Genomic DNA, 13,274 nt, shown 5'->3' with positions numbered 1-13,274 from the left:
GTGATGGATGGATTTTTCGTCATAATGTATACATGATGCATGTGTACATCTTATGTTTTAATAGTCATCATTTTATCTAATAGACTTATCATTATCATATTAAGGGTCTACCATTAACTACTTACTGGGCGCCTCCATACTCCAAAATTTTTTGGCAGGATGTATAGATCAAACTAGTCTTTCCAGACACAGCAAATGTTGAGAAGCGTGTGATTAATCACCCAGCACATCTTCGGCGTAGCTCAATGCGATTGCACACCACACGTTCGTTGTGCCATCATCACCAGCACCAGACCGGAGATCTGGTGGTGGTGTACGAGACCGATGAACCTGCATAATAAACCAGACCACCGGTCAGTAAACGTGACCAAAGCCGTTCAGTGGGTGTGTACTTTTTGTCGCCCGCACCTCCCAACACTTCCAGCCTCGTTTTTTCCACACTCAGGCCTTCCAGTTTGGTGCGGATCGTCGCAGATCTTGAGGGATGATCATGTAAAACCCATCCCATTAGTCCGCGCTTGAAGACACCGGTGGCAGTAGACAAGGGGACAGTAATATGATGCTTGCTAAATAGCTTGCATTTCAGACTCGCATAAAACGCCCAGCACGGCTCCAGAGTAGGACACCGATGTCCAGTTCCCAAGCGCCTGCTCACAATGCGCCACCGTACGCACAAGTAGGACGCGGAGGGAAGGATTTCTAGAAAATACCGCGTCGGTGTGCCGCTTTTTATTTTCCCCTTTTCCGATGGCTTTTACATTTGGTTTCAACAGATCCATTTCATTTGTCACCGGCAAGACCGGCGGGAGGGACACGGGGCGCAGCTACACACCGATCGAAATCGAAACGATCGCGCACGGAACAACTGGCGCTGACAGCTCGGGCTGAAAGGAGGGCTGCTGTTGGATTATTCATTATACCCCGTTGTTAAATTGCCCACTGCAGCAGGATCCGGACCGATTCGCGCCGAAGATACGGCGAAGGTTGAGCCATCGAAGCTGTGTGTGTGAGTGTGTTTGAAACGTTTCTGTCATGCTGTGCCGTGCGCGACTCCGACGACCGTGTTTAATTTCCGATCGAGCACAAATGCCTACAAAAACGTGAAAAGCGATGTGGAGTATTTTGATTTTTTCGCTTTCTTCTATGGCTAGCTACGCTACGGAGCAAGTTACGTACGTCCGTCCATCCTGGTCACCGGTGTATCGATTAAATGGATAAATAGGAAAATACGATGCGCAACGGCATTGCTCAATTGATTTTACTTTCAGCAGTGCAGTATGGCACGGCGGGTGTTGTAACGGTTCCTACGACAAAGCCTAGCCTAGGGGAGTTGTGCTTTGGAAGGGACAGCAAACTATACAATTAGGCGTACCGTTGAAGCTTTACATTGCTAGGCAGCAAAGAATGAGGGCTCCATGCAACTGCCACACACGCACACACACACACACATGAGACTCACTTTTATGATTGAGTGTGGCTCAGGAAACAGCATCGGTAATCGTGGAAACTGAAACCCCACACACAGCGCGCATCATCAAACATTTACAATTCCAATCAACATCATCCGTCCAACCACGCCCCAAACTGTCTGCCCGGAGAGCAAACTTTAATTTAGCATAAATCGACAAGAAGGAGACAAGACATCGCCTGAATACACAACCACCACAAGCTGCCCCCTTCTGATTGCGTTCGTTCCGCCTTCGTCTCGTGCGATCCAGGACACCCATCAAGATACTCTTGAATGTTGCCCTCGGCAATCAACCCGGGACGGCATACGTGTGACAACCCCCATTCTTCATTGCCCCTTTCCAACACTTCCCGGTGCTACTTAGATTGGTCGCAAATATGCATCACCGAAAAGTGATAGAAGAAGCTGAGCCCGATATGGTGGCCCGTCGACAACGATAGGACCTTAGTCCTATCCGGACAAGCATACGATCCTACCATGAGGTGCATTTCCGAAATGTTCCGATGCAATGATGTGGCTGAGCAAAAAAAAAAAGCTCCCTGCCTTCGCTCAATTGTATTTACGAATGCGAATTCAGAATCGATCTTAGAGGTCAAACGCCTGCAAGAACTCCGCCCTCTTTCATGACGTCGAAAGAGTGTGTCGTCCCAGGCCCAGATCCTTCCATCCGTGAACCAAACGTCGGCTGCTTATGTTTGGAAGTTGGCTTAGTGGGGAAGCTTTGTGGTGGTGCGCGGGAGCGACGTTCAATTTCGATCATTTGAATTTCCTATCGAGGCGACCGTGAAAACCACTCGGCACTGTGACCAGCGGGTTACGCCAGAACACCTACCGCCGGTGGGTGAGGATTATTCGAGGAACTTGCACAACATTTTGTCACCTCAACATTAACAGAGGCATATGCAGGGCTTTTTTACAGAATGCAGAAGACGCATCAAATGATAACAGCCCGAAGATGACGGACAGCTCCGGTTCATCTTTTATCCCGAAGGAGATCATTCATGGCGTTGTGGGCGGTGATCGCCAGCAGAATGGAAGGTCCCGAAAACAATGCATATGAATCAGATTTTATGGAAACAAATTAAACCAGACATTGGCGAATAAGCTTTCGATAAGCAACAGGCCCTTTTGTCATTCGACCGTTGGCAATCGATAAGCTGTAACTGTATTTTTTTTTTATCTTGGGTCAGAAATGACCGTTCTGCTTTACGGATTTTTACCCTAGAGCTGCTTCAGCGCCATCTCCTTTAAGCAAACTGTTGCACTTTTTCCAGTGAAGTGAATATCGAATAGATCATCGGCACAGCTTTGCTGCCAAGGGTGAATGCACCAAATTGCATTGTTGATGTTTTTTTTTACTTTTCTTCTTTTTTCTGTGACTTTCTGCATTTGCCTAACGAATGCCGGTCAACCCGACAACTGCTTGAGGCGGACTGAAGCGCAGAGAACGCGAGAAGTTCATCCCACACGGACAAATTCCATCCTTTGCTATTCTAATGAGCCCCCCGGCTGAGTTTGACCTGTCTGACCCCGAAGGAATAGGAGGTTTTCCCCTTATTTGTATTCTTCTTTGGTGATACGTAAGAAATCACTGCCATCTTATCAGTGGTTGGTCCAGAATGGTAAGGGAAAACACCGAGACGCACAGTAGACGCTTTCAAGATTGTATGGTTAATGTTGAACTTGAAATTAAATAACGCATCGATTTGGGTGTAAATGCCATAATGTAAGTTATTTTTTAAGTTATTACGTTTTTGTACAATTCCTCTCTTTAGGAAATGCAAATTATCTCCACTTCCATTCTCAGGGAACCTTTCTCCCCCAACACACAGTCGGGCGTCATTCGAGACGGCACAGGTAAGCAACGTTCACGTAACTCTGGATCTCCATCAGGCTCCCCCTCCATCATCATTAACTCACGCGGCATGCACCGCGTGTTCAATTAACTGGACGATTAAATCGAACCGTCTAGAACGTAACCATGCGGTCATTACGTAAGATAAGAATCACACAGCAAAGTGTACGAGGAGCTGTGAGCGTGAAGGAGAAAAAAAAGTACAGATTTTATCTATACAGAATAATATACCATGTAATGCTAGCTGTTACGTATTCGAGCTAGATGTGTTTGATGTCAAAATGAGTGTGTGAAATAATTAATATTGCATACCTTACGCGAATGGAATACATCAAGGATCAATGGAGGCGCCCAGTAGCAATGAGTGCCAAATTATTTTTCTTATTTTTTTTTTTGACTCCCATACCGAAGTGAAAATGTATAATCAACTCGTTTAGTTGGGCAAACATTCTGTTACGATTGTACTTGGTTTTATCATCAAGATTTGATTTTTCAAACTTTTTGAATCTCATATCTACCCATTTGATTTTTTTAGTTATCGACAAAATCTCAAAATTACGCATTGATTACACTATTCGAAAAGAAACCCCTTAACCAACTCAATATACAATAACAACAGCTAAACCCGACCTGCTCTAGCACGTGTACTGCGTTGTTGGCTTCGTAGCAAGCTACTATACTCCGCCCAACACCGAAAAGCTTTTCCCAGCCGTCTAGGGAAAAATATTTCATCAACAACCACCCCCAACCTGTGGGCTCGTACTGAGCGAAAATCTCTTTGCTTTGGTTTACTACGCGGAAGAAACAAACCGCGAAGCAGAATGCTCTCTTGCGCGAGAGCAGATAGCGAAATTGACGCGAGAGAAAATGAAAAGCCGGGCGGGTCGGGAGTGGGAATGAAAATGAGTGCTCGAGTAACTCACTCTCCTGCTTTGCATGTAGCAACAAATTGTAAACAACAGCAAAGCCTACCACGATTAAATGCATCGCGTGAAGCCATGTGAGTGGGCACATGGACAACCGACCTGTCAAACAGTCATCGAGGGCGTAACAATGGTTATAAACTTTTTCACAAAAAAGGCTTTTATACAAAACAAATTGGCGGTATAGTGTAAAATTAAAATGAAAAATTTACACCAAGTATACAGCAAAATGTATCTTAAAAAAAGTGTCTCTTACACATGGTGCCTACCTTTCAGGTAACCAGCCGTACCAGTGCCAACCAGCACGGTTGTCGTCGTCGTTGAGCCGCCACCGTTGATGCCGTTGCTACCGGTGACAGCAGCAGTTAGCCCTGCCGATCCACCATTGCTGGCATTGCTGTAGGTACGCTTCCGCGAATTGGCCACTACCAGTGGTTGCCGTGTCGTCGTCACGCCACCGGCCACCGTTGTCGTTGCCAGATGCGGATGGGACGAAGCGCTGACGACCGAGGCGAGGGTAGCATTAGTGCTGACGACCGGAAGGCTGACGAGCGTTGGCGAAAGCATCCGGCCACCATTCTGAACCGTACCATGATGGTGCCCATTCAGCAGTACCTTCGACTTAAGGTTAACGGTGGCGCCAGCTGGTGGCGGTGATGAAAACCCATTGCCATTCCGGCTGTTACCACCGCTGCTGCTGATGATGCTGACCGCGCTGGCATTACTGTTGCCGTTGGTGGTGGTGGTGGTAGCGCCAGTCACTCCAGCGCTGGTGATGAAACTGATTCCTCCGGAGCTGGCGGCAGAACCACCGAAAAGCCCACCAAGATTGCCGGACCCAACTATCGTGGTGGCGTACGACACATTGCTGTTGGTCTGGCGGTGTAGCGGGGGCGGTGTGCGATGGTGGCGGGACGCTTGCAGATGCAAATGCGGTGGCTGCTGATGTTGCTCTTGCTGCTCGAGGAACTTGGCCGCCTCCAATAGCGTATCCACAGCGGACAGCATGATCGTCCGGTGCGCAACAGTTTACAAACAGTCACACACACACGCGTAGCGGTGGCGGCGGCGGTGGCGCCACGCACAGTGGATGTGAAGAGGAGGGAATTATGGGCGGCCGCTGGTTACGCACGCACGGGCCCCTCTCTCCCACAAGCACGCGCGCGCACACACACACACACGAGCCCCACCGCACACGCACACGCACGCACCAAATCACTCACTCTATCTTGTCTTTTGCTTCGCTTTCTTTTCCCCTTTTTTTCCTGTGTATGATTGCACACACGCACACAATACGCACTACCAACGCACCACTATGCTCGTTCGGGGGGAGCTGAATTCGGGCCGCTGAATAATACGGCGAAGAGTGGCGCGTCCCAAACAGTCACTCTTTTCGAACCGGTGCGGTTGTGTTCTTGTTCGTTTTTTTGCTGCTACACGACTGCTGCCACTGGATGCGGACGGCGCAAACGGAAGTGCGTAAATAGTGCCAAACCGGACAACGGGCGTAAGAACATGAAAAGAAGCAGAATAGAAAAGAGAGGGAAGAAATTACATTCATTAATTGTTAATCGACTTTTGGTTGCGTGGAGCTTTTGCTGTAAGCAATGTTCGTTGGAAGCGTCTTATTTGCAGAACTGAAAGGTTTCCGAAAATCCTCAAAACTACAATTGTTTAAAAGATTAAGCAAACATTATTTGCATCATTATCTAAATGTTTCATTTTAAACTGATTACTAAGTACTGTGGAAAATTATTTGGACTTCAGAGAAAGTTTTGCGAAGTTTGAATCCAGATAAATGTTTGTTTTCTTATAAATCGTATATATTTCTGTATACATAGCGGAGTACATAAAAAGGTTCATATTTGCTACAATGTATGTCATTTTCACCGAAAACGATTCAAGAAAACGACTTGTTTCAAAAAATTAGAAGAAACGTGCCCTTACGCATCGACACCAATGAGAGGACACTGACTTTGCACGCGTGCAGTCGAATGAAGCATCCGATGCTGCTGGCAATCTGATTGCTTGGTACATCATTGAAGCAAAACTATTACCAGCAGCTAAAACTCCATCACAACCCCGTTGCTAGACAACTCAACGGGGCCAAAAAATCTCAGCATCTCGACATTTGCACTTCGTCTTCGCCATGTTCTTCTGGTTCCAAAAGTTGGGGCTAGCGAAATCGCTAAAAAGTAGGCGCATTTTTCAGTGCCATAAAACCACCATGTCGGCGGCGTACCCTACGCATGTACGCACCCATACAACGCAACGCAAGAAGAGCGTGCGAGAAAAGCAGATACGAATCAAAGTAACCGTGCCACAGCAAACTGCCAGAGACAACAAAATGCAAACTCACGCACTTTTGCGGGACAGGTCGTCGGACCTGTGTGTGCACGCATCGTACGGAAAGAAGAGCGAAGGAAAAAAAACAACCAAACTTCATCCGGTTACGCATTAATCACTCACACACTCAGGTGTAGAGTACCGCTCGTATGCGTACCTAAAGCAGTGGAGCAAAAGCAACATGTTTCCCATGTTTCGAACAGATTTTCCCATAATCGCCACACCGTTCTTCCCCTGCACCGGACTTCCTTATATACCCTGCAACAGCAAGAGATATTTACTCTTCCAACTGTCAGCGATTAACTGATGATAAAAATGCTCCGACCGACTGTCGAACCACCACTATCACCCACTCATGGTATGCCTTACTCACGCACCCCAACTGAGCACGTGGGGAAGAACGTGGAAAAAACATTTTTCCAACGCTCTTTACACAAAAACAAAGCCCCCTATCAAAAATGGTGAGAGTGTGTGTATGTAGTAAGGTGTGACGAAGAAGGAAATTGCGGAGAGCGAGAAAACAGAATACAATCAAGCAAGTGGTAGCGATGAAAACAACAAAACCACCCCTAAATACACGCACACTATTATCTGTTTTTCCCATGGTATTCTGCACCCCTTGCATACATTCTCATATCTCTCTGTCCCTCTCTCTCACTGTAGTTGTTGATTCTCTTGAACGCACACAAACACATTAATATATCTTTTCGATCGAGGAGAAAGGGAAATCCCCATGCGTAATCCATCCTACACACACACACAACTGATGCCGGCTGCTTGCGATGGTGTGCGTGTGCAGCAGTCGTAGACATGCCCGAACCGATTGTCTCTGCCGCCTAACGACACGTTGTGCAGTGCGATGAATGAGAGAAGCAGTGCCATGAGAAAGAGGAGAAAGATAACTCATTTTGAATGGCAAGGTCATGGCAACGTGAAAGGGAACAACGTGTACGCGTGTGAATGAAAAGGATCAAACACCTATGCCGTTTACTACAAAAACAAAGCGCGTAACGATGCGGACGGGATGCCCCAGCTGGCGGCGGTGTCCGCAGACGTAAAGGACATGGGAAAGGAAAATTTGAGAAAACGATCACCCTTGAGGTGGTTTCCGGGAAACCGAAACGAATGGGGTCGAATGAATATTGCGATTTCTTACGGAATCGATTATATTTTTCCAAAAGTTTGTAAAAACTCGCAAAATTAATCGAGTGTTATTAATAATTTTTTAAGCAAAATTTACAACAATTTGCTATTCCTAGGGTTGTCCAGGCCATTGCTCTCCTACTTTGCTGCGCCGGGGCTTGTTTCCGATCACCGATTAATGGATCTATGCTCAGCAGAAAAGCGCTACTCACTGAGCTATTTTATCCCATACCCAAACCACCGAATAGCCGGAAATTGTGCTCATCAGTCCACTTAAATGAGTGGTAGTGATATTGGCAGATTCATATCCTCCTGTGAGGGGAGGCTCTGTTCAAAGTCCTGATTCAATCAATACAGTACCTCACATACAAACTCATTTTTGCAAAAGGTTCATTAAGGAAGAAGGTGCATCCCCCTTTTGTTACATCTTATAAATCTAAGCAACTATAAGACATACAACTGGGCATGATAAAAAAGATTATGCGTCATTGGTTGCGAAAGGTACACCAACCGGCCAGTCAAACTGGTGGGGCCCAATCCCGTGTTGCAAACATCCGGTGTTTGCTAGTGCGCATGTGTGCCAAGGGCGGAAAACAACGACACAACAAAGCAACAGCGTCGGCAATGTCGCGCGGTACGGCGGCAACCCGAAAAAGCCGTTCCGTGTCCTCGAGCCGGCATTGCCAGCCGCAGCGAGAATCGGTCCCAGTAGAGAATGGGCTAACCACAAAGGATGTTACTGAAAAATTCGAAAGTTTACTCTTGCATTCGCTCGCGTTCTCTCTTTTCTGGCTTCTGGCGTAAAAGAAATGCATACACACACACGCACACGCACAGACGTTTCAAGTAACATTGGCGCATGGCCACCGTACATCACGGGTTATCCCTCACTTTGCTGCAAAACAGTCTCTTCCCATGCACTCGGGTTTTCGCGTATATTTCTTTGGAGCTTTATTCCACGGTGGAGATATCAAGACTGCACTAACACTACAGAAACTCTGCACACCACCGCGCCGAACCGGCTCGGGTGACTGTAGCACACACGTGGACAAATGTCCTTTTGATTTGTAATGTACGGAATAATATAGAAAGTGGATGTACATAATGGAGGCAGAAAAATCTTGTCAAACATTCAATCATATCTCAGCCGAAAGGCGAAAAAACGTTCAACATTCTATGGACCTTTGGTCTTGTAGCACACATATAAGGAGGGAGTGTTTTGGTCCCCCTTTTTTCTCAATCGATCGAACAATTTCATTTGTGTTCGATACCGAGCTTCCCAAAATTCAAAAAGAATGATTATACATTTAATCGTTTCGAAAACCTCTGTAGACCATCCTGACTGCCTTTTAGACTCTTCAATCGTTTCCGATTTGAAAGCTTTTCATGCCTGGAAGTTGGCTATTTCTAACAATAATACAACGTAGCCGTATAGCTTCATAGAGACCACAATCTAGCCGATAATTGACCCAAACTGAACACGTTTTAGAAAAAAAAGTTTGTACATAATATTGTCCACCGTAAAAAAAGACTCGGTGGCTATTCTAGTTGATTGATACAAAAAAAAAGATTCTATGTCAATATCCTCTTTTTGGGGACCTTATACTGCAAACGATTGCTGTCGTTCTTTGTTTTGGCTCACAATTTTCGCGCTGGGCATTTGTTGGTCACGCGCCACTCGGCGTCACCACGTGAGCTAGAATGCGTTTGCGTTCACGAGCATCCACTCACACATAAACGCACACACACACACACGAATACACACTTTACCGGCTATCCCCGGGAAAGGATGCAAATTGCCAAGGGTTCGATTTCCGCCTCTCTGCATGTGTTGGTGTTAGCTTCGAAAAGCGTGCCATTTTCGTTCCGCCACTACTTGAAGCTTTCCCGGGCAATACAAACAGCGTGGAAAAACAACAAACATTTGCCGGCATCACGAGTCCTTGTCTTGCTTTGCTGCTGGTGTATGTGTGTGTGTTGTGATTGGTGGTGTTATTGATGTCCAGCTAAAGCCACCACCTTACTACCAGCACAGCTTGAGCTCGAGCAAATGCGCAGATGCCAACACAGCACAACACTACATACAGCAGACATTTGTTCAGGCCTGAAGAGACCATGATTCACCCACACATCAGTAACCGAAACACACAACATTCATGCAAAAGACGCGGTTAATTTCACGTGGAAATGAGGGGGGAGGGGTGTGGAAGGAACGCAAGATAGAAAAATCCACCAAAAAATACCAAAATAAGATGTCCACGTCCATGATATTGGGCAGGACGAGTAATGATTACCTGAAACAACTTCCTCAAATGGAATAATTGTGAAATGGCTTGAATTTGAAAGGAAACTTTCATAAATTATTAGGATAACATGAAGAAGGGGAATTGGAATATTCGGGAGCACTGAAGGACTCACGTGATATTATGATATTCTTGATTGATTTTTTTTTTTTTGTATTCTGAAGTTCCCAGTCCTATCTACTGAAATATTTTAATAATTTAAGATTGTTAACGCATATTTTTAATGGAAATTTTAAATCATGCTTACATAAACGCAATGTCACTTGCATAAAGGAAATCTATTTAATTGCCTCAACATTCAAAGATTCAGTACCATGTGAACAGTTCCCACGTGTGTGTGTTTGTCCACGATATACTGAATTGTCCCCCATCCCATCCCCATCGTCCCATTTGGGAACCGTTTCAACCTTGCTATATCATTGTTCCTTGTTACCAAAACAGTGTTTGCCAGGTCGTCCTTCCGTGACCTTTTCGACACCACAGCAGGCAGGCAGCATGAGACCGACCATCGTTACGGCTTCCTCCTTCTGCTCCCGTTTTCTTTACTTCGACAAATTTTACTCGCAACATTAACACGCTCTTCCATTCCGGTAGCCGCCTAATTTCCCTTCAGTTGGACGAGCATACAACATTTCTCCAACCATGTTGGTCTCGGCGTTTGTTTGCTACCAACTTGACAAGCGTGACTTCCGCGCTGTGAGTATGCCAAGTTCCTAGAGTCATATTCTATTCTTTGATTGGCATTATTGACTGGACTGTGTGCTAGGCACCACGCTCCTTGGAACAATGTCAATCGAGCCGGTGAAACCGAACCTCAAACGAAAGCAATGGCACCCATTCATTCGATGTGTGATAATGTTCGGGTGTTGACTTGACACACAGGCCAAAAACAAGCGAGAACATAAAAAAACGCCCATCCGGTGGTTTTGAACCGTTCTTAGCATATTTCACCTGTCAAAGTATTTTTTTTTGGTTTTTCCTTGAGGAAAGAAATGTTCATAAATTGTTTCTTAAAGCAGATTTTTCTTTGGCCTTTTTTTTGTGTCTATTAATAGCAGTGGCGCCTGTTCCATGAAAGAGGTATCTTTTTCAATTTTACCGCGTTTCAAAATTGAATGATGGTGCATTTTATTGTCAATATCAACCATGTGCCAAACATCTCCAAACCTAAGGGTAGAAGTGGAAAAAAGTGCGATACAATCGTCAAGGCCAAGAGAGTTTTTGGTTCATTCTACCCTCCACAAGTCGCTAAATTTGAATCGACAGCATAGAAGCACTATTATTTTGCACTTTCTGGGTTTCTCAGGACCACCAAGGGTTTCGAAGGTATTATTCAATCTAAAAAAAAGGTGCAGTGAAACTTCCACTATTGATACGCCGCTTATTTTCGCTTCTATTGATAAATAATGTTCTTTGCCGATTGCAGATTGAAGATCGCGTTCTACTTTCAAAACAACATGCCTTGCGTGATAAAGACAACAAAAAAGATGTCTCAATGTTGCAAAAAGTTTACTCAAGAAGGGTGTGGGTATGTCCCAATCAAACCATTTATGAACACAAGCCTATACACACACATATACACTAAGGCAATGTTGGTAAACTTTAAGCAACACACTGGGTCGTTGATCCTGGAAGATTACGTTGCAGTGTGATTATAATAACGAGAGCGACCGCACAAGTGAGAGAGTGATACTGAGCGGAAGCATAAGCATGTTTATTTGTATAGTGAAATGATAAAAAAATAAACTGCAAAACTACGCACAAAAAAAAAGTTACCCCCCAAACATGATGATACCTAACAATTTTGGCTCGAAAACGGGGTGAAGAAAATTAAATCGCGTTTAAATTGAGCGAGAGCAAAGCAATGGAGAATTTCTCTCCCCGCTTGTTCGACCATGCTTGTTGCTCTTGGAAACATAAACGCACACATACACGCACATGCGCGAAATGATCGCCTGCTTGGGTTTGTAGCGCGATGCATTGTTGAATGTGTGTTGCTGCTGCTAAGCGAAATAATAATTACTCATTCGAATCTTTGGCGGGGTTCAAGGTACGCGTGACGTGGAGCTGCAAATTGGTTCTCTCATCCCCACCATAGCACATTGTACCTTTTGTTACCACCACTACTGATGCGCGAATGAACACATCATCGAGGAACAGCAAAACATGTATGAAGAAAAGAACGGCAAGTAGAGCAGCTTCTGGAAACAACATGTAGTGCACAGTAAAATTAGTCTATATTTTCAAGTTTTTTAAATTGTCTCTTTGGCATGGAAATGTTGAACAAAAACACACACACAGGTTCGTGGCAACTTCTGTCCATTAAGGCTCAGTTATAAAGGAGAGCTTTCAGCCACTAGGGTGGATCGGTTTCGTTCACATCCGCTGTATGGAAGCTCACTTCCACTTTGAAAAGTGTCCGTTGAAAGCACTCTGTTATGTTACGATTTTGTCAAATAAAATCTTTTATTTAAATAAAAAATGCGATAACAATTAGCTATCGTAAACATAAAGCACAACCAATAACCTAGTACTGTCCGAAGACGATCTACTAGGAAAAAAAACAAAAACTTTTGCAAACGACACATAACAAAAATGCACACTTTCTCATACTCAACGCACACACTGATGCAATGAAACAAAAAAAAACACAACTTCACACACCCACACCCAAGTAATATTTTCCACCTGCTTGTCAAAAAGTACCGCCACACACACATACACACGCACACCATAGAAACAAAGCACGTCTCAACGAGCCCTGGCAACAGACGGCAGTTACACACAGATCCCAACAAAGAACGTTTGCACAAACACAAAGCAGTATCGCAGAACCAGCAGGCGCATGGCGCATTTCCCCTGTTCGTTTTTCCAAATGTCACGCACGTTTTTCTTTCAATTACACACCCACACTACGGCTGTACGAGGTACACACACACACACAAACGATGCATATATGCATTTGAAGCTGACTGTGTGTAATTTAGCCACAAGGAAAGCCTTGAAAATATCCGTTTTTACATTCTTTGAATGCTTAACAAAGTGTAAAAGGTACACAATTGATAATAAAAACGCATTGACGTACAAAACTATGCAGCAAAAAAAATTAAAACTATATTGTGATTATTATGAATTTAATACGGCCAAATTCAAAATGCTTAGCAAGACATTTAAGCACACCAAAAACAAAACGACGAATAAATAGACGAAATCATGCGATATTTTATCCATTCATT

General features: G+C 44.7%; 1 protein-coding gene across 3 annotated transcripts in view; it reads right to left on the bottom strand.

Moving 5' to 3' along the window:
- The window catches only part of LOC118504492 (mucin-5AC-like), a 56,164-nt gene that overhangs the window by 21,490 nt on the left and 21,400 nt on the right, over nt 1-13,274 (bottom strand). For all 3 annotated transcript variants that reach the window (XM_036039012.1, XM_036039015.1, XM_036039014.1), the window contains one exon: nt 4,516-5,696. In XM_036039012.1, the coding sequence (XP_035894905.1) occupies nt 4,516-5,254 (739 nt within the window). In that variant the 5' untranslated portion in view covers nt 5,255-5,696. The remainder of the gene's footprint in view (nt 1-4,515; nt 5,697-13,274) is intronic.

Source organism: Anopheles stephensi, chromosome 2, assembly GCF_013141755.1.
Source record: "Anopheles stephensi strain Indian chromosome 2, UCI_ANSTEP_V1.0, whole genome shotgun sequence".
In the NCBI taxonomy this organism is placed as follows: Eukaryota; Metazoa; Arthropoda; class Insecta; order Diptera; family Culicidae; genus Anopheles; species Anopheles stephensi.
The sequence above is the reverse complement of the archived record's forward strand: the minus strand, read 5'-3'. Positions and strand labels throughout refer to the sequence as shown.